This window comes from Durio zibethinus, chromosome 23 (genome assembly GCF_047325235.1).
Source record: "Durio zibethinus cultivar Kanyao isolate XHJ-2024 chromosome 23, ASM4732523v1, whole genome shotgun sequence".
Taxonomy (NCBI): Eukaryota; Viridiplantae; Streptophyta; class Magnoliopsida; order Malvales; family Malvaceae; genus Durio; species Durio zibethinus.
The window spans coordinates 411,267-432,462 of record NC_143184.1 but is presented as its reverse complement, the minus strand read 5'-3'; the positions used below and the strand labels follow the sequence as shown (position 1 = coordinate 432,462).

The 21,196-nt window shown below is 32.0% G+C and overlaps 3 protein-coding genes across 6 annotated transcripts; 1 reads left to right on the top strand and 2 right to left on the bottom strand.

The window, feature by feature from the left end:
- Nucleotides 1-7,057: 7,057 nt before the first annotated feature.
- On the bottom strand, nucleotides 7,058-9,335 carry LOC111313690 (LOW protein: PPR containing protein). Of its 2 annotated transcripts, XM_022914369.2 has the most exons (3): nucleotides 8,799-9,332; nucleotides 7,608-8,703; nucleotides 7,058-7,219 (listed from the first exon to the last, which is right to left on the bottom strand). In XM_022914369.2, exons 1-3 carry the CDS (start codon nucleotides 9,207-9,209, stop codon nucleotides 7,191-7,193), a joined length of 1,536 nt encoding a protein of 511 aa, XP_022770104.2. In that variant the 5' UTR covers nucleotides 9,210-9,332; the 3' UTR covers nucleotides 7,058-7,190. The 2 variants fall into 2 exon arrangements, with proteins under 2 accessions (XP_022770104.2, XP_089608606.1); XM_089752480.1 differs by lacking the exon at nucleotides 7,058-7,219 and having other exon boundaries at nucleotides 7,410-8,703; nucleotides 8,799-9,335.
- A 515-nt stretch (nucleotides 9,336-9,850) lies between these two features.
- On the bottom strand, nucleotides 9,851-15,406 carry LOC111313689 (cycloartenol-C-24-methyltransferase). Of its 3 annotated transcripts, none has more exons than XM_022914366.2 (14): nucleotides 15,198-15,406; nucleotides 14,835-14,975; nucleotides 13,212-13,278; nucleotides 12,825-12,898; nucleotides 12,642-12,726; nucleotides 12,486-12,541; nucleotides 11,969-12,023; nucleotides 11,587-11,634; nucleotides 11,335-11,418; nucleotides 11,061-11,177; nucleotides 10,893-10,976; nucleotides 10,666-10,791; nucleotides 10,449-10,546; nucleotides 9,851-10,273 (listed from the first exon to the last, which is right to left on the bottom strand). In XM_022914366.2, exons 2-14 carry the CDS (start codon nucleotides 14,915-14,917, stop codon nucleotides 10,210-10,212), a joined length of 1,041 nt encoding a protein of 346 aa, XP_022770101.2. In that variant the 5' UTR covers nucleotides 14,918-14,975; nucleotides 15,198-15,406; the 3' UTR covers nucleotides 9,851-10,209. The 3 variants fall into 3 exon arrangements, with proteins under 3 accessions (XP_022770101.2, XP_022770100.2, XP_022770102.2); XM_022914365.2 differs by having other exon boundaries at nucleotides 15,092-15,212; XM_022914367.2 differs by having other exon boundaries at nucleotides 15,095-15,203.
- A 1,952-nt stretch (nucleotides 15,407-17,358) lies between these two features.
- On the top strand, nucleotides 17,359-21,074 carry RLF (reduced lateral root formation). The gene is made up of 6 exons (XM_022914364.2): nucleotides 17,359-17,485; nucleotides 18,426-18,560; nucleotides 18,742-19,135; nucleotides 19,248-19,382; nucleotides 20,277-20,327; nucleotides 20,680-21,074. The coding sequence occupies exons 2-6, from the start codon at nucleotides 18,519-18,521 to the stop codon at nucleotides 20,766-20,768; spliced, it is 711 nt and encodes a 236-aa protein (XP_022770099.2). The 5' UTR covers nucleotides 17,359-17,485; nucleotides 18,426-18,518; the 3' UTR covers nucleotides 20,769-21,074.
- Nucleotides 21,075-21,196: the final 122 nt, after the last annotated feature.

Genomic DNA, 21,196 nt, shown 5'->3' with positions numbered 1-21,196 from the left:
TTAATTCAAGATTATGTAAGTTGTTCTGAGTTGTATGTTTGCTACATGCTATGTTTCTATTTATCAGTTAACATCAAACATGGATTGAATTAAAAGCTTTTCATAAAAAAATACTATACTTGTATAAAACGTACAGTTGTGGGGCATTTAAATTGGTTATATGTTGAGCCTGTATATGCTCAAAGAACCAAGAACTCCAAAACCCTTTAATTATATGAAGGACATATCATCTAAATATAGCTGTCGAACTAGGTATTCTCATTCCTGCATTTAGGTAACCATAGATATAGTTGATTCTTTTCCACTTTATTTGGTACATATTCGTTTTTTTTTTTAGAATCTAACGTACGTATATTTAAATTACAGTATTTTAAAATGATGACACGTAAACTGTTTACTATTATCAAAATTTTCTTATGTTTCTTCACTATTTATTTATTTATTTATGATGTTAGAATGACAAATAAATGATTAATCCTAGGTCACCAACAACAATCAAAGCTAGGGCCTAGGGTTTAGCTAAACCGAGTGCGGTTTACATTCTTATTAGAGTTAAGGAATGAAGAGCCTGTCAAAATCTATATATATATATATATATATATATATATATATATATCGCCAGACAGGTTCAACAAGTCTTTCCGGAAAATGTCAAGATAAATCTATACGATTTGAAACGTTGCTTTATCTAAAAACAGTAATATTGCTTCATCTTTGTTTTCTTGTTAGTATTTTTGTTCTTTTCGTAGTAAGACATTGTAGTCCTCTGTAAATATGACTTTCGTCAATAGAATATTTAAAAGTAATCAAATTTAATTATATATGTAAGCCTTTTCAGCTTAATTAATTACTCCAAGCACGTTAATCCTCTGTTCTTCAATAGTCAATCCATTTTTTTTAAATAGACAAAGTATTTTGTTGAATGGTATATTATTGCGCAGGTTATTTTAGTTAGTAACCCGTCAATTTATTCTTTTGTACAAAAAAAAAAAAAAAAAAAAAGAGTATTGACTTAATTACATTAGCACAAGTAATAATTAGAGGCTAATTACAGTGATAAGCAAGGACATGTTGTATGATTGGGGTACTTTAAGACAAACTTAATCATAAAGATAGATCAGCAAGGATCTTCTTAGATATCTATTATATATAAATATAAGAGCCACATGCCAATCTGAATAATGTTGCTGTAATCCAAGTGGGGCGCCAGCATATATACAAATATATTTTTCATTTTGTTTATGCAATGCTTAATTTAGATATATACAAAACATGATTGATGCAGACAGCGTTTGTCATTTTTATAAATCTAAGCTAGATGAGATAAATTAGCTGTTTCCACAAATAAATAGTAGTATGTACCTGATAACTGCATTTTGATGAACATAAAACACGGAAACATATCACTTCCAGGCGCAAATGCTAAAACAAATTTCTTCTTTCATCCATCCCTTGCTAACATGACATCTTACCAACCTTACTAATATACGACAAAACTCAATCTAATTAATTTGTTTTAGAAATCAAATGAAAGCGACGACGCTAGCACTACTTTTTTTTTTATATAAAAGAAATTAAAACTTAAGAAAAAAATTAAGAAACTGTAAAAATTTGAAACTCCACCTTATTAGAATTCAAATTATAAGTGAACTTTTCGAATTAAACTTCAAATTCTATCGGTTAATTAGGACATATGTATAATAATAACTCCCTTGGTAAAGATTATCAATTCTCTATAAATTTTGTCTTTTTTCACTTTTTTGGAAGAGTATTTTTATTATTTACGCCAACTAATAGTTGCTTACAATAAACAATACGTACTGGTTATAATTGATTTTATTTCACCGTTACATACAGTCATCATATTATTGATATGTTATTTGTTTTAAATTCTTTATTACTATTATAGTAATTAATTATGACAAAAATTTAGCATTTAGATATCGATGATTTTATCTAATCAGAAATGAATAAAATTCAAAATCTTATAAAATAATATAATAATGGTTTTTTTTTTTTTTTTTACGTTGAGTTATAATTTTCTTTTCGTTAATTACTAGTTTGTTGGTGTATCTCACTTTTCCATCAAGGAAAAACTTTTTTATTCAAAAAAAAAAAAAAAAGATTGCCTGAACATTTCGAGATTTTCAAAATCAGAGCAAGAAAACACGAAAGGACTAATGAGACTCGAAAGTCCAAAACATGTTGCAACAACGTTAAAAAGACAACAATCCATTGGTAAAGCATGAGTGCTTATGTCTTGATTGAGAGAATATCCAACAGATTTGATTGTGGTCTTTAACAACGACGTATTTAACTCGCACGACCCGTCCAAATTAAAACAAGTTACTATAAAGAAACGGAATTATCCACAATTTAGGGAAGAAACGTGTCTCTTTTTGAAAATCATATGCCTCCCACCCAATCATAATTTCTTGTATCTATTAGCCAAGAAATTACACCAAAAGGACCAATTGTGCAATGAAAAGTGTCTGACCTATCTTGCAATAGAATATTAGGATGTGGCTTTAGGCCGTTCAAATTGATTCACCTACAAGATAAGTATAATTTTCAATAGTGCATGTTCTTTGTATTTGTTTCAACTAAACTCATCATACATACATACCCATGCACTACTATTTAAAGTTTAATTATCTGAAAAAATCACCTAAATTTTAAAATAGATTATCATTATTCCAAAGAAATGATTATACCATATGTATGATCAGCTAAAGCACCTGATTCACAATTTTAAGCAAATATGTGATTGTTTAAGAATAAGTTTTTATCTCAATCCACATTATTTTTTTTGAAAGTATCTCAAACAACATTATATTATACTTCATTTCTGGACATATTAATTATGTTTTTCTTTGATCTTTTTTTGACTTGCACGTACATGAAATTTTCTTCTCTTCTTTACATATATAGCTATGTATGCGTGTGTATACATGATCATGCCTTCCCATTCAGTTTACATCAAGTTTTTCAATGTTGACTTGCATGCACATGCCACACCTCACTTGGAAAGGATAGATATAGACATTTAATTAGGGTTCATGATATCAGGCATCAACTCGATCTTTGCCTCCTTGACTGTGAAAAAGGAAGGTAAAAAAGAAAGCACTGAGCCAACCCATAAGCCTAGAAAAGTAAATGGCCTTAGGCCGGCAAAGGGCTTTATCTAGAAAATGTAACAGCAGAATGAATTTGGTCATTAGCATTTGTATATTATAATTTTTGCTCAAGTGGATTAACTTTTTTCTCTAGTTGGAAAATTTGGAATTTATTCACGACGTTGAAGTTCAATTCATTAAATGGGTTAATGATGGTCGGCTTTATTAATCATTTTGCTTTTGGAGGAGGATGGAACATATATGTTGATTGGGAAACTTGCCATGGATTAGTGGACGAATGGTCCCTTTCTTCTTGCATGCCTTTTCTCCCCTTCCTCCCCCTCCATTGACTTCATATGCACTTGGCGTAGTTGTTCCACTGTTCATATTGGCTAGATACTTAGAAATTACTCAAATAAATGCTACCACGAACCTAGCTATAGCAAAGAATGAAGAAAATTAATGTTTCCTTTAATTAAAAGTGATCATTACGAAAATAGAGAATTATTTCACCGACACCCCTGATGTTGATCTTCAAGATATTGCCAACAATTCGATGTCGGTGGAGACCAGAAAGCAAAGAGAGGCATCATATTCCTTGGCGTTTTCATCCCTCAGGCATATCTGGTTTAAACTAAGAAAAGGAATTGCAATGGAAATGCACTTATAATTTGTACTGTTGAAATATTCCACCTAGAACCAAATGCTACATATCGGGCATATGTAATTTGGTGCCTTTGACAATGAGGGAGAAGAACAACTTTCCAAGTTGCCCTGAAAGTGGATTCTAGAAAGATTGACAAAATCGAATACTGTGCAAAGTTTTATGCATTATATATAGTGGCAATGGTGGCAAGAAGAAGAATATAATATAATATAATAATATATATATATACATATATGAAAGAATAAAATCATTTTTCTTGTTCTTTCAACTTCAACGTAGAAATACAGCTTAAATAATATTGTCGCTGCATATGAGACTTTGGCATCATCCATTTTCAAACTCGGGAGGAAGCTTCTCACACAAATATTACATAACCCCTTGCTAAGGTCATAGTCTTCAAGAAAATAGAATTACCTAATAAACAAGCGCCAGTCGTAAACTTAGCGAATCAAAAAGCGATGTGGCAGCAAAATGTTCAGCCTAGCTCTTAGCTGTTGACGTAAAAAATGTAGTTGCATAGAGGAGAATTTATTCATGTCCTTGAAAATGAATGAAAAGTGGATCATTGATTCATGCATTCAATCTTTTTGACGATAATTATTAATTATTTGACATTAATGATTCGTTTGAGAGAATAATTAAAAGTATTAGTCTTAGGCAAATTGAGAGATTATTAAACTATCAATTTGTACCATTGACTTTTGGGTAAGCATGTTACTTGGGAATCACAAGTATTATCATATATTATCATATGATCTAAACTATCATTTTTTGATCTATCTAATCAGGTTGGAATTCGTTGAGCTATTTCTCCTGCATCCATATATAAATATATATAAAAGAGTAAATACTATGGATCCAATAAACTATTTTTTCATCTTAGACATTTCTTGTATGTTGTTACATCACAATTATTGCAATAAGTAAATAAAAATTTAAAAAAATAAAAGAGAAAAGGAAAATAAAAGGAAAAAGTGATTTTTGCTTCTATATATAATTGTTTGTTATCAATGATGGAAATTAAATGGAAAATTGTTAGTGAAAGAGAAAATTGTATATAACCGGCAAGTTTTAGTGGGTGTTTCCTATATATAATACAATATATTTCTTTCTTTCTTTTTCGAAATATTGGTGGAGATTGGAAGCCAATGAAAAAAAAATGCAAATCTTACCAATAAATTCTCATTCTCCACTTCATTTTTCTTTTATACATGTAAAAGTCTACTAGACTTAATTTCAATACTTAAACAAACAAGAATTTATTTTCTCTCATCTCATGATAAACTTAGTCCTTTTCTCTCTAATTAATTTCTAACTTGAAACTTTCACTTTTAAAATTTTTAATATATTATTCCATTAGAATTTCTTCTTAAGAACTTCAATTTCGTCCTTGGCAAAGCAAGAAAAATGTTTTTTTTTTTAATTCACCTTCATTTTTCTACCTTCTTACCAATTGAAAAATGGTTGAAAGTGGAAAGCATGACTACAAAGTTTTGTGCATATCACAAATTTAGTGTCTCATGAAGCGACATGACACCGAATCACTGAATCATACAAACATTCTAGCTTGTCTAATCAAGTGATTTTGGACAAGAGATAGATGTTAGCCAAAATCCACTATTTTTGTGTTTCATGTGTTGCTTGCAATTGGGTTTTCGAATTTCCGGCCGCAAAAGTGAAAGCACAATGAAATCGCTTTCAAACTCACAATCTTACACGTCATACTTATTCAAAAGGGTGATCAGGTGCCTTGGGATGTTGTGTGGCATTTTACCAAACAAGCCCCAACTAAGTCGGACTTGACCTCCAATATATTTCTAGCTAGTCTTCTTCCCCTAAACCGTTGGATCAGTTTGAGAGGACATTGTCAAAGTTTGCTACTTTCAGAAATGTAATGATGCTCCCCAATGCTCGTCTTTGAAAAAAGTTTCATATGATTGCTATATGAGTCGTCTGGTCATCAAGAGTTTGGTTGGTGTTAGTCTGCTCGATGGCTCCATCACAAGTTTCTTTATCGGTTTAGAGAGATATGGCTACCAACCTCATTTGTGCAGCTTTGGCTCCACATGTTTTAATTACCTCAGGAAGTTGGTTTGGAACTTTCCCATTTTTCTATCTTGGTCTACTTCTGTAATTCCTTTCACACTTTGAAAAAACAAAATTTTCTCTCTTCTTATCTTTCCAATGAAAATCCTTCCGTATTTCTTTTTCTGTAAATGATACAATTTTGTAATAAGTATTAGCCTATTAATTGCTGTCCGAGGAGGATTTCCATGCTACAAAATTATTAGCAAAGTAATAAATATATTCCAATTAGATGTTAAAAAAAATTAACAAATTGAAATTTTGTATTTTGAAGGATGAGAGATTTAAATTGGATCCTTTATACAAAAAGATACATGCGTCAATTATTAAATTAAATACTCAAATGTAATTAAACGTGTGTAAACATTTGTATGTAGCAAAATAAAGGAGAATAATGGCAAAATTTTGCGATGACTTACGATAGCATAAGTAAGAGTAATGAAAAAAAAAAAGAAAAAATATTGTTACATCCAGACCCATCCAATACAAGAAAGTTACGTTGTTGGGCACATAATTTCCCCCGCAGCCATCCAATGTCAATGAAGCTTGATTGAAGCCAGATCAACACAAGTAGCAAGCCCATTCCAGCGCAACACCAGCCCAAAATCTCCCAAAACATTAAGAAAAAAGTGAACAGAATTTTGGAAAGTTATATGAGGTAGCATAAGTGGGATGTGGAGATACGTGTTTGGTTTGTTGCGTAAACAATGGCAAACAGCTTTACTTGAGGATGAGGGGATCACTACTCCACTAATTAGCAACTTTTGCCCAACAATGGAAAGAAATACAAAGTCAGCACTTACTTCCAGCCCTGAACCACATCAATTGTCTTCCTCTCATCCTTGCAACCAATATACTTCAATGAACATTATTCTATATACTAAAGACGGAATTTTTAAACTCCACGAGTAATTTTATATAATTGATACATACCCATTTCATAATCATGATAATTTATAAATTTTATTAATTATAATCCAATATATATGTCTTTTTTTTTGCCCATTTGGATGGAGCCAGGGGATAAAGATGTTGGGACTCGAAACTCTCACTTTACATGTATTTTTAAGTCTTTTTAACCACTAAATCAAAAGGCTGAAGACAAATCTACGTGAAGAGTCTAAAATTTTTCCAGCAACATCCCATTTTTGCTAGGAAATATTTCTTGAATTGACTTTCCAGTACTATCATCAAAGACGGTTTCTTGGATCAGAGTTCCACCAGGAAAAAATCCCATCACATGGTCACAATCATCTTTACCATCTCCATCAACCTTCAACATTGCATCCTTATTTATCTTCACATTTACATTCTGACCTGATTTACTTCCTTCTCATCTCCTTCACCAGAACTGCCAAAATGTTAAGATCACAGTGATTATATAAGAAACTTGGTCTTGAAAATTACAAAATTTGGAGTAACTTGATCAAGTTTAATCTTTTTACTCGATCACGATTCTCAGGAATTGGAAGTCAGGAGTCAAACATAAACTTCACTATTTGCTTGACAGTCGTGTCCTTTTTATAGGACATAGACATCAGCAAAAGAGCTTGTGGTAAAATGACCTTTGATTTTGATACTTAAGAAATATTAAATGAAACAGAACATATTAAATCCAAGTTAGAACCACGGAGATTGAAGAATTGGCTTGTCATGACAATGAGTTTTTTTAAATAAGGAGTTTTTAAGTCCAATGTGATGGTATAGATAGAACAAACTGTTGGAGCCAATGCTCATACCTGAATTTTTGCTTTTGTTTCTCAACTTATTTTCTAAATTTTCAGCAGCTTCAATCATGCCATGAGTGTTGTAGGCTTGAATCATGGTTGCAAAAGTGATATTGTCAGGGATGCATTTTTTCTCTTCCATCACCAAAAACAACTCACCCATCCTTTTCATGTCACCGGCCTGACCATAAGCATTGATGATACAGTTAAAAAAAGGGGTATCGAGTATCACATCAGAATTCTCCACCTGCCTCAAAATGGAATCAACCTTCTTAATTGACCCAGCTTTAATGTAAGCACTAACAAGAGAACAATAGGTGATAGCATTTGGCTTCATTCCTTTATGCCTCATTTCCTTAAAATATTCCTCCATCTTCTCAATCTTTCCAGCCTTCCCTAATACTTCAATAACAATATTATAAGTAACAACCGTGGGAGAGAAGAACCTTTTCTCCATGAACTTCATGACAGAGCCCATCTTCTCATACATAACTGCTTTCCCAAAAGATTTGATAAGGATGTTGAAAGTTTTAATGTCTGCCCTTATTCCCATAAGCTGAAATTCGTCATACCACTTCTCCATCTTCTCGATCTGCCCACTGTTCCCATAAGACCCAACAATAGAATTGAATGTGAAAATATCCGGAAGGGAATCACCACTTTCAATCATATCTGTCAATAAGCTCTCCATTTCTTCAAACATTTCAGCCTTACCATATCCATCAATAATAGTATTATATGTAACAGTGCTACACCCAATTCCCAAATAAGACATCTCAGCAAGAATTCTTCCAATCAGATCAAAACGGCGGAGCTTCATACAAGAGTTAATAAGAATGGAATAAGAATAGACATCAGGTTTGCAATCCGAGACTGATTTCATATCTTCAACAGTAGTAAAAGCCTTGTCGATGAAGCCACTTTTCCCATATGCATATACAAGAGCGGTATAGACATCAATGGTAGGTTTTAGCCCTTCGGAAAGCATTGTTTCGAATAGCAAACTGGCTTGTTCTGGTTGCTTGCATTTACCAAGCATCATTATCAACTTTGTGTACGTTTGGCATCTAGGCTCGTACCAATGTTGCTTACGTAGAAGTCCAAATATCTATCAAGACGCAAAGAAAAAGTTCTTATCCTTCTTATAATACAAAATTTCAAAGACTCAATCACTTGAAAAGAGAAGATAAAAGACCCAGAAACCTCAAGAGCAGAGTCCCAAGAGTTCTTCTTTATAGCTTCATCAAGAGCCTCCAAAACAGCCTTAGGCCAAAGCCTTTTGCGCTGCTTCTTGGACTTTGCCTTCCTCCCAATACCTTCAATAGCGGCTTCTCTTCTTATAATCTGAGACAATGCGTTCTTGGGATCTCTCTGGAAACCCGTTAGGAAGTGTTCGGAGCTCCGTTTTGATGAATTGACGGTGAAATATTGTGGCTTCGAAAACTGGATGGGTTGTGGGTGGAGTTTTGTCGAACACGTGGTGGGCGGTGAGGAGACAGAGAGTGACCAGCGCAAGTTAGCGGGGGTCAAGGGCATTTGGTGAATTGCAGGAGGAAAGTGAAAGATAAGAATTGGCGGGATTGGGTTGGATTGGATTGGGCAAAGTATTAACATAAATAAGGATGGAAAGTCAGCCAGCAATTAATGAACCAGGCTTGATCCATGGGCTTGGATTACAGTCCTTCTTAAATGGGTAAGCATGGCCACGGGGCCAAAGCCCATGATTTATATTATAAAAAAAAATTGATTAATCAGTGGAGTTTAAAAGAAAATTTCAATTCAAGATCCCTTTGTTTCAAAATAATTTCTCAAAAAGAATAGTATAAAACAAATAAGCTAGGCTTAGGATAGGCCATCGAAAATATATAAGTTTAAGTATTAAATAATCAATAATCATAAGTCGAGGAATTCCAAAGACTAAGTTTGCTAGATTTATTTGATTATAGTATGTAGGCGTGAAACGTGTAAACAAATAAATACTATTACTATTAATCTAATTTACAAGATTTATTAAAAAAATTAATAAACAGGCCACCCTATATTAATCTTATAAATAAATATATTATTTAGACCAAAGAATAATTTTCTTGTTTAATTTTTTTAATGAAATGGCCTTAAAAATGTATTCAATTTCATCATTAAAATCAAAAGATTGTATATGATACAGCCAATTAATCTTTTAATTTTATAGTATAACACTTTTGCAGCACCATAAAGAAGCAACATGCATACTAGCATTCGTCACAGAATGAAAGTCGACGAAATTCACCAATATTTCTTAACCAGAATGGTTCTTTTCCTTCATAGGCAGAGGCTTGGTCTAGTTGGGATGTGTGCCCGTTCATGTACCCTCCCAAAAAAAAAAAAAAATTGGTCTATCCGTTTAAATATATACCTTCTACGATGAAGGAAAATATGCTCATCAGATAACTAAAAAGAGAAGCAATCCAAATTGAGCAAAGAGCTGACAATATATCAGATACAGTCACCAAATTGCATGTTTGCCTAGCATGGTCTATCCCTTCAAAAATATACCCTCTACCTGTCACCCCTCCCCGCAAGAATTTCCATTACTTAAGCAAGCAGCAGCTTATTTAGTCCATGCACCATTCCATCACTGGCTCTCTGAAGGTGGTTTTCGGGCCAAGAAGAAATACATAGGCGTAAAAATCTCTTTCCTGAAATCCAAAATCACAGATTATGTCAGCATGTTAATTTACAATTGAAAAAGAAGATGTTGCCCGATTTCTGTTTTTCTATAAAAGGTTTCTATAGGCCTCTCCTTTCAAGCTACAACATAGGGGTAAAACAACATGCACAAGTAATCATGGAGAAATACAACTTCTAACTCACCTGCCACCTTCAACCAACCCTTCTGCAGCCTTCTCCAGAAAATCTTGAACCCTTTGACTTCCCCTTGGAGCAATTCCCACAAATTCTAGAGCCTTGACCTATAAAGGGGAAAAATTACTGGTAAACACTTACAAACTTAATATGACCATCTCATTGAAGTACATCATTTTTTTATGAAGAGTATCATGAGAATGGAGGGTTGTTTGGAAGCTTTTACCATATTTTTAGTGATAAAGCGTCCGATAGCTGTTAGACGGAAGCTACTCAATGAGAAGTGGTTTTTATCTAAAGGCAAGTACCAAGGGACAGGAGAGTCAACAGCTAAATCCTTCTCCCATATGACCTAGAAGACAAAATAAAAATAATTAACTCTACAAACTACAATGGTCATATTCCCTCTCCAATTAAAAAGTAAAAGGGAGGGGGAAGAGAAAAATATAACACCTCAAAACCAGCCTGTTTTAGAGCTTCCAGGCACTGTCTAGTCGACCTGATGTCTGGAAGACCATCACCAATCTCAATTTCTGCCTGTATAAATAAAGCTTTCATGTAAGATCAACTCATGAATACACAATAAACAAAGTAGCATTTTCACGGTCTTTAGATGCCAACCTTAATTTTCTGATGTTGCTGGTTACTTGGATCAAAAGAATCAGTCATGCACCACTCATACGCAGCAAAACACTGACCAGGCTTTAGTACTCTGTAAATCTCCTTGTAGCATCCATACTACACACAATAGAACTAACAGTCAATCTGATAAATTGGTGTAACATGAAAGCAATTAAAACCAAAACAAAGCAATATATGATGGAAACTTCGTAATCAGTTCCAGCCAAGATGAAAATGATCATGATTGAGATGGGGAAATTTTAAATTGACATACAGCATCTGGTGCATGGCAGGTAGCTTCAATAGCATAAACTGCGTCAAAGCTGCTCTCAGGAAATGGCATCTTCATAAAGTCAGCCTACATTAGAGAACAACAATAAGAAAATCAGTGATACCTCTTTTCTGCATCTTAAAGCACTTTCTTGCATGCTAGTGTGGAAATTTTTAAAACAAGCAGAGAATAATAAAAGACCTAATCAAAACTTGGGTTCAATAACAATAAACCAACTTGACATAGCATACCAACCTTCACAAAGTTGCAAGTCTTGTCCACTCCAGCAATGCGGTTTAATTCCTGCAAAAAATCATCTTTTTAATAAAAAAACTTACAGTGGCTGAACCAAAAATTGGACACAAAATGAAATAGAGGTAGGGCTGGCCATCAACCATATTACCATGATCCATCACTATTTAAAGAACAACTTGAGAAGTTGTTCTTAAAATATTCGCATGATATTAGTCATAAAGAAACATTTGTATTCACCCAAAGTGACCAATAATAAATTCCAAAGACCAAAAAATTTACAATCAGAGCCGAGGTTGTTAAAAGAAACAAAGAAAAGACAGAAAGAGAACATCACTATCTGCTGCATATGCATAAATATATCTAAGAATGAAGCAATATGCACCTTCCCTCTTGCTATTTGATATTCATTGTTGTTCAACCCTGTAACTGATGTGGAGCTGCACCAAATTACCAGACAAACACAATTTAGAGTCCTCCTTCAAGAAGTTTTTTTTTTTTTTTTTTTTTTACTAATAAAATGAACTATTCAAAAACATATCATGATTTTATACATAAAATATATTGCTGAAAATACCATGCCATCTTATGGCACAGGGCCATGCTTCAACCACAGGTATGAAGCACCATAAGAAGTTAGCTGACAAGATAATTGCAACACTTTTTCCCTCTAATTGGACTTATTTCTTTATTCAACCAAAAGAATTAACAAAAAGTACAGGTTCAACAAAAAACAAAAAGTAAGGTCAGATGACTCTAGTCTATACACTCATCCACACACACAAAAAAGCAGCCATGAAAACTAGCCTAATCAACAATATAAGCCACAAAAATGATAACCAATGAAAAAGGAAAAAAGGATGAAAGAAACAAAGGAGGTTCTAAAACAAACTGCTATTTACCTAAATCGAGCAATTTCTCTTAGTGGTCCACCAATTCCACATCCAACATCCAACACCTAATATTAAAAATAAAAGCTCAAGTTGAAAATTCAAACGAAATAGAAAACAGCAAAGTTAGAATTACAATTTCTCTGCACTCTATAGAAGTGGAAGAACCTTGTGTCCAGGCTTCAAGCCAAGCTGTAAAGCAAGAAAATGTTCATGACGCTTTATGCTTTCTCGAAGAGACTCCCCATTCCATCTGAAAAAACAAATTTTAGGATAACGATCAGCAGTGACTTGAAAAAGTAACTGTACCATCTCGATTGCACATACAAGATAGAAGAGAATGAATGATACCTGGCAGCAAAATGGAAAGATTCCCCCCATCCAAACTCATAAAAGCTGGTAACTAGATCATAGTATTTGTTAACCTGAATTCAGAACATCATATGAATGTTTGCATTTGTAATCAAGTCCAATTTAACCTTATCGGTGCAGAAAAGCCGCAAGTGAGCACGAGAACAAGACAAAATGGCAGGTACCAGGTCATCTTATAGCCTAATGAAAATTGACAACTGAATGTGCCAGTGCAAGTAATACAAAGTAAACAAACAAGAAAAATTGACAAAAAAACAAATAATCCATAACTAATAGAAAAAAGTTCAAAATAATCTAGAGTAAGGAATCATGTAGCAGGGTGGAAGGATCATTGTGCACAAGATTGGAAAATAGAGCACTTCTTACCATGTCAGTGTAGTTGGCTTTTCTCTCTTCCTCCTCACCTCCATGAAAGACATGATATTGCTCATACCTGAATCATTAACATAATCTTATATGACAGTTCAAAAACAGTTGCAAAAATTTCAGGAGTCAAAGACAGAAGTTTAAGTGATCATGCATACCATGCAAGGATAAGCAGTAAGATTTCAAATAAACTACCCAATTGTCACTGTGCAGCAGAAGATCATGTTTGGTATGCAGTAGCAAGGGCACATATGTTAAGTTTTATTTGTTTAATGATTTACAAAATATTTTGATGATGTAGTATGGCAGTCTTCGACTCAATTTCACTACACGACTCTTCATTTGGGACTTGGGACATCTTTTGATGCTTACAATATTGTTTTTAGAGTAAAACAGCAAAAAGTTCAATCCTCTTTTTGCTTGTTAAGAAACTGGATCCAGAGAAACCTAGTACAAATATAGACATTTATGATGATAAATGAAATTCTGAACTTCTTTCAGAGTTTATCAAGCGGCAGTTTTCATGAATAGGCCCGTCAGATTCGTTTTTCTTCTTTTTTGAAGATCGAATTTATTACAGCCACCACATAAACCAAAGGGATTGTCATAACAAAATCCCAGCCATGTATTTATTTCTCTCCCAGTATTACAGTAACACCCCAAAGTAAGTAGGGTGATGCAATTAATCTTAGCCTTTGGCTTCTTATGGACAAATCTAACTTCTTGTGACTAGCAATTCAAGAAATATAAAACTTTTAAGTAAATAGCTGCATACACTAACAATAACATCAGAAACATCCTTAGTACAATTATACACATAGCTTTGCCTATGTTGTCATTAATTGTTAACCAAGCCTAAGCCCCCCACCCCCCATAAAAGGGGAGCCTAAAACTGTAATTACACAGAGTGAACATCAATTTGAAAAACGGGGAAAACGAATTCATGTCGCAGTCCAGTTTACTTCAAGATTAATGCTTAACTGACTTATATAGTTGGCCTGTATATAAACTAGTAATAGCACAAACAATTTTTTATAAGATTGATCGAGGAAAAAAGGTTGGCCCGGGAATAGATTTCCTGAAGAATTCAATAGTGATTACCAGCAGGCTCCATGATAAAGAAACAAATAATGAAACAGGTAAAAGTCATGACCAGTCCATGTTCCACACGGTTATATTTAATTCCTTAATAATATAGCCAAAATTATAACGTATAGAGTCACTTGTGAGTAAAAGAGAAACACGCATATGTCATTTTTTGATTGTTTCAGCGTTACCCAGAATTTGAAGAATCTTATATTTGAGAGACGAAGATTAACTTAGTGTTCACATAATAAAAATAGATCGATCTCAAAGTCAAGTCATCTGAGACAGACAGAGAGAGAGAGAGAGAGAGAGAGAGAGGATAAGCTAAAAATCAAAGATTAAGTGGGAAATAGACATTTAAGCATTGTAGTTAAGGGACGGATATCCAAGTCCAAGCTTAATCTAGAGAGAAAAAAGATGCACAAAAAGGGAGGGATCTAGGGAATAATAAGCCGTAAAGAAAAAAAAGAAAGAGAATTAGAGCAACATTATAAAGACAGAATAAAAAACTAAGAAAAGAAAAAAGGAGATGAATACTTTTCAACTGCAGAAAGGACTTGGGTTTTGTCAATCTTGCCACCCAGACCTGAGGCCAGATCCAATGCACCAGTCTTCGACATTCTTTGTTAACACCAATCAAAGCAAATCTAAATCCTGTTTTTGCTTCTTCTTTTTTTTCTTTTAAACAAAAAAAAAACAACAACAAAAGAAAACGAAACAAAGAACAAAGTTATTTAAGATTCCATCAAGGCTTTTGGATTCTTAACAAATGAAAGCAGTTGAATGAAAAATACAACGTAGACTATCTGTGCGCGGTTTCCGTAGAGCGGAGGATGTAAAGAAGGAAAGTTAAGAGGGAAACAAAGCAAAAAGCCAAGCAAATACAAGCTGGAAACACACCAATTTTCGCAAGGAGTAAAATACGAAAACAACGCCTGCCAGTGGTATCTGCCAATGAGGCTGAGACGAGAGAGAAAAAAATTAAAAGGAATGTTGGTGTTTTATGATTGTACGAAAATACCCATTGTGGTAATCTACAATATAGGCATCGTAGAGCCAGCGGCAGGGGGCAGGGTGCATTTGTGCACAAATACCAACTGCTGACGGACGCCGGAGATCCTGTCTTCTTTCCAAATATTAGTATTTACTCAAATTAAATGCTACTATAATAACCATAATCTTCTAAATTTAAGAAAAAAGATACTCACTTTCTTCTTAAATTAACTATTTGTTTTAGCCAACGAAGCATTACTTTTAGATATGCTTTAGTTTATTAATTGATTATTAAATAATTATAATTTGAATATGATATAATAATTTATTATTTAATTGATTATATAAATATAATTATTAATAATTATAAAATTTTTTATTTATAATTTTAAAAAAATATTTCATTTTAAGATAAATTATGTTAATTTTTATTTAATGTTATTTCAATATTTCATATACAAAATATATCACTAATAATTATTATATTATAATTAATTAATTATAAATATAAATTTTATATAAAATTTATATTTATAATTAATTAATTATAATATAATAATTATTATAATTGAATAATTATAACATTCTTCTTAAAAAATTACATGTTTAAATTATTTACATATTCAAAATATATGTAACATACAAATAATATAATTAAAATATGAAATTATAATAAAAATAAGGTTTTCTTTTTAAATTCTAAGCTATAAGGAATTCTCTATTTTCATAATTGTAAAGTTATAATAAGATTCATATCTTTTTTTTTTAAGAATTTTGGTGAAATCCTTTATGGTTTTGAGGTTTTTTTTTTAAGAATTTGTATAATAAAGATAAACTAATAAAAAAGAAAAACTAAATTAATAGTAAGAAAAATATGTTTAACTCAATGGGATATTGAAAAAGTTATATAACTAAGAATTACCAATAATAAAAGCTTTTTTGAAATTGTTCTGATATTTATATATTTTTTTTCACATTTTCTTCGTAAAACATATTTAAAAGTTGAAGATAATGCAATGATTATTTATAAAAAAATATTAAAGATAGTAAATAATGTTTTTAAAAATTACAATAAATTTAAATACTCATGTTAACTATAAAAAAATTGAAAAAAATAAATTACTTTAAAATTAATTTTAAATTGAAATAAAGTGATATATCGGAGAAATTTGATAGACAAAATAAACTTTCTTTAAGTTGTTTTGGTATTTATGTATATATTTTTTATATTTTATTTGTGAAATATATTTAAAAACTAAATATAATGTAAGGATTATTTATAAAAAAAATTAAATATATTAAATAATATTTTTTAAAATTGTAATAAATTTTAATACTCGTGTTAATTTTAGATAAATTGAAAAATATAAATTATTTTAAAATTAGTTTTAAATTGAGATAAGATGATATACAGAATAAAAAAAATTTTCATTAAAATTTAAATTAATTTTTTATTAAATTTTAAATTTTTAAATAATTTAATAAATTAAAAAAATATTTTTATAAATAATTTTAAATTAATAAATATCTTATATATCATCAAAATGAGAAATTTTAAAAATTATTTTATGTGAAAAAAATTATCTACGTAAACTTTTACATCAGTAATTATTATCTGATAATTATGTATATTGTAATATATATATATATATATATATTTCATAAATCCTTAATTATAAGATGTCTCTCGGGAATTATTTGCTTTTAGATGTCGTTAACATGCCAGAAAATAAAATTTAGAGTAACGACAAATTCCAACCCATGCTCTTGAGTGACACCTTTTTAATAGGTGTGTTTTTGCTAACCCAACATAATATTAATACTATATAAGAAAATGAAAAACAATTTTAGTCTTAAAAAGTATAGTTGATATTATTTGCGAAAGTGTGTAAAATGCTTATCTTTTAATTTTAGTCTGTGGAATTTAATATTCAATGACCTTAAATATAAAAGAAGACAAAATAAAAGAGCCATGTCCAGGCCATGTGTCAAGTTTTAAATTGGGCCGGGGCCCAAAATCTAATGGACAGAACGATTATAAGCCACCCAAACAGCACACGTGTGAAATATCCGCCGAAGGGTATCAGGCTTTTTCTCATATGCTTCCCCTTCCAAAGTCCGAATAAAAAGAAGAAAAGGAAAACGAATAGCTTCAAATTCCATCCTTGTTACTAGTCGTACCAAACCTCAATTGGGTATATTTTTCTCCACTACTTTTTCTCTCTCATTACTTCATTTGAATAATTAGATCTATTCTTTCCGGTGTTCGCTGTATTTTAAGTAATGTTCTTGATCATTTTGTTGATTCTAATGATATTTAACCCTTGATCGCTTTTTCACTTTTTTTTTTATATGAATTTAATTAATCAGTAAATGAGATGAGATGAGATGAGAGCGTTTCAAAATCTAGTTTCTGTGAATGGGAGTGGTTTTAGTTTCCAAGTCAAAATGGAATACTAATCGTGAATTGAGAACTCGGAATCTGAGTTGATGCTGGCGATTTATTTGCTTATTTATTGTTTTGAATAATCCGAGTTATTATTTATCTTATTTCCATATTATAATTGGATGATGAAAATTTGTTGTAGAAGCTAAGTTTTTTTAGCCATTTTCTTTTAATTAGAAACTGGATTTGAATATTTGGAAGCAAAGTTAAGCGTAGGGCATTTCTTTTATTGAAAATTAAGCTTGAAAAATTGGAGTTCAAGCGAAACATATTAATTTATTCACTCAAACTTGGAGCTAAAATTAAGCCCCCTTGCTTGGAACAGATCTAAAAAAATTGGGAGTCCAGTTTATATTGTGCCTTCACCAATGCAATTAGTGTAAAGTTTGTTTATGTGCTCTAAATGAGACTAAGTTGATGCAACGTATTTTATGGGTGGTAAAATCATGAGTCAATTTATGTAATCATTTTATCTTCCTAAGCTAAATTATTAGCTTGAAGCTAGCTGTTTTTTACGTGTTTATTGTAATCATGTGTTGTATAAAAGATTGTCTTTGTGTGTGCATTTATCTTCTTCTCCCTAACCTAAGTTCCAATCTTTTAGTTTGTAATTTGTTGCCTTAATTTGTTTAGTGGATGCCATTCTTATATCATTATTTTGTGACATTTCTCTGATTATATAATTACAGATGGTGTAAAAAAAGAGCCGCTATAATTGTATACCTGAAGAGGAACTGTTGCCTGGCTTAGTTTGAAAATTTTGAAATTGTCTTCTTCACAGCATGGACGATAACAACAATGACAATGATTTTACCTTTTGTCAGGCAAGTTAAAGTTCTACAGTCTTCATGAGCTTAAACTGTAGCTTTCTGATTGGGTGTCTTGACTTAATAAATCAAGAATAATCTGTATTATTCTTTTGTACTGTTGAAATAAACTTGACTGCTGGATGCTTTTTCATTTTTTCTCAGAATAGTTAACTCAAAGTTATGGTTTTTGATTTAGGTTGGCTTACCTACTGATCAAAATTGTGTGGAGGCAAAGAATCTTGCAGCTGATATTTGTGGTCTTACCTTTAAAGATGAATTCTCAAACAGCAGTGATAGTAGTAAAAATGGTGGTTTTCCCTGGAAAGATAAACAGCTAAATAATGCCACATTAGGAAATCAGGCTACTGTTGGTTCTTTGACTTTCAATGTTATTGATGCATCATATCTGAAACCATCTGGTGAATCATCAAAACAATTAACATTGGGAGATGTGGGTGCTCCAGCCAAAAATGCAGAAAAACCAAAAATTTCTACTAGAAAACCTGCCCCTCGGACCAAGGTTCCTTTTGAGAAGGGATGTAGTCAAATGGACTGGCTTAAGCTTACTCAAACGCATCCTGACCTTGCAGGTATGTTGTGTTCCTTCCTAAGACTTTTTAGCATTCATCACACACGCTCCTTTGAAATTGTAATGTCAACTTCATCTTTCTTCCATGTTTCGCCATAAATTGTGTGTTTCAGGACTGAAAGGGCAGTCAAATAGGAGGCTTATTTCAATGAGTGAAGTTAAGCAAAATCAAGCAGAAGGTTCCATGTGGACTGTTTTGAAAGGACGTGTCTACAATATATCTCCATACATGAAGTTTCACCCTGGAGGTAGGGAAATGATTTTTCACTGTAGAAGTTTTAACCTTTGGCTGAATGAACTCTCTATTCTTTGATAAATTTGTAGTATTGTTAGATTTATTTAGCCCAATTCAATAATCTGCATTTCTCTTAAAGGTTTCAGTTCATGCACATGCACATTTATTATTTTCTTGAAGTCTATATGCTGTTTCAATCATGTGCTTCTAGCTTTTAAAGTATAGGGATGTGACATTTATCTGAAGATTTATCTTCTTCTTAACTCTATAGTTTGAAAAGTTAATTCCTTTTTTATTTTTAATTTTCTTGCTTTGGTTTTCGATTAACATGCATCTCTGTTTAATGTTAAACATTACTTTACAATGGATCATAATCATACAAGAGATCCATCAAATTGTCTGTTTTTTTTTTTTTTCGTATAAAAATTTCGTTCTTAAATGTCTTTCTCTTTTTGCCTTTGTGTTTAAAGGCAACTATAGTGGAACCATGAAGATAATGTTTCGAAGAGAAGTAGAAACCTATCTAATTAAAGTCACTGTTGATTTTGGTGATACCCTTGTGTTAACTCAACTAACCTTCATTCTGACTCATTTGGTTTAGGTCTGTGATACTTCTTGATGCTGAGTTCCAGAAGAGATTCAGGAAATTTATTGTTGTTGAGGGTCTCTTATTGAACATCTTTTCCCCTTAAATTTGAATGTTTACCTTGAAGTTTCTAGTTAAGCATAGCATGCTATGATTGAAGAACACTGTTAAGCATGGTGGAATCAATTAGCTATATGGTGTTGTCATATATTTTTATATATTTTTTATAATTTTATCCATGAATGTTTAGTGTTATAATAGATATATTTTCTAGAAAGGCTTGTTAATATTAACCTATTTTGACAATATCATTTTTCTCAGGTGTTGATATGCTCATGAAGGCAGTGGGAAAAGACTGCACATCTTTATTCAGTATCCTTTTTCTTTGAATTTATTTGTTTTTGGTTGGACGCCCAGGTAATGACAAAACCTTATACATGTTTTTCAGCCCAAATATTGTACTTAATTTGTATGTAACATTTCAAATTGACATTTTTAAGTTAGGACTTTTTTCAATTAGGCACTGTGTTAATAGATGCCCATACTAATTTGAGATGCTTGGGCAAACCATACTTAAGACATAGGACGGTCTTATAATTAAAAACCGATATAAATGTCTCACATGTTTTTCAATTGTGCCTTGAACAAAGGATTCTTGGTGAAAGGATACGCTGATTTTTCCTTGTCTTTAAAATGATGGGGCAGCCCTTAACCTGTGTTTTAGACAAATACCATGCTTGGGTAAACGCTGAATTCTTACTGGAAAAATGTCTGGTGGGTACCTTGAATGATGGTGAAGGAAGCAACAGATGATAAAAACTGCTTCTTGGGACTAAGCTTTATCGCAGCTGCCAGGAAGGATTCCGATGATTTTTCTTTTACTTAGTGCAGGTAGAGGATGCAATCATATCCGTGGCTGTAGGACTAATCAAATCATTTAATTTTATACATCTGATTTTGTACAAGATATGATGAATGGAATAAAGTTATACATTTATACACATTGTGCAAGAATAATATACACTAATATGTAAGGAATCATATTTTAGTGTTGATTTGGTGACTGATTGGAACTCAATTTTCAAGTTGAATGAAGAATTCTGTTTGATGTTGATATCACCTTCTGAGGATCTAACTTGCACTCATAAATGTGTTTTTTTTATTTCATCAAAGTCCCAGCCGAGATATGGGTTTATGTCACCGGCTGAAAATGGTTGTGAATCTATCACGTAATCATAAGC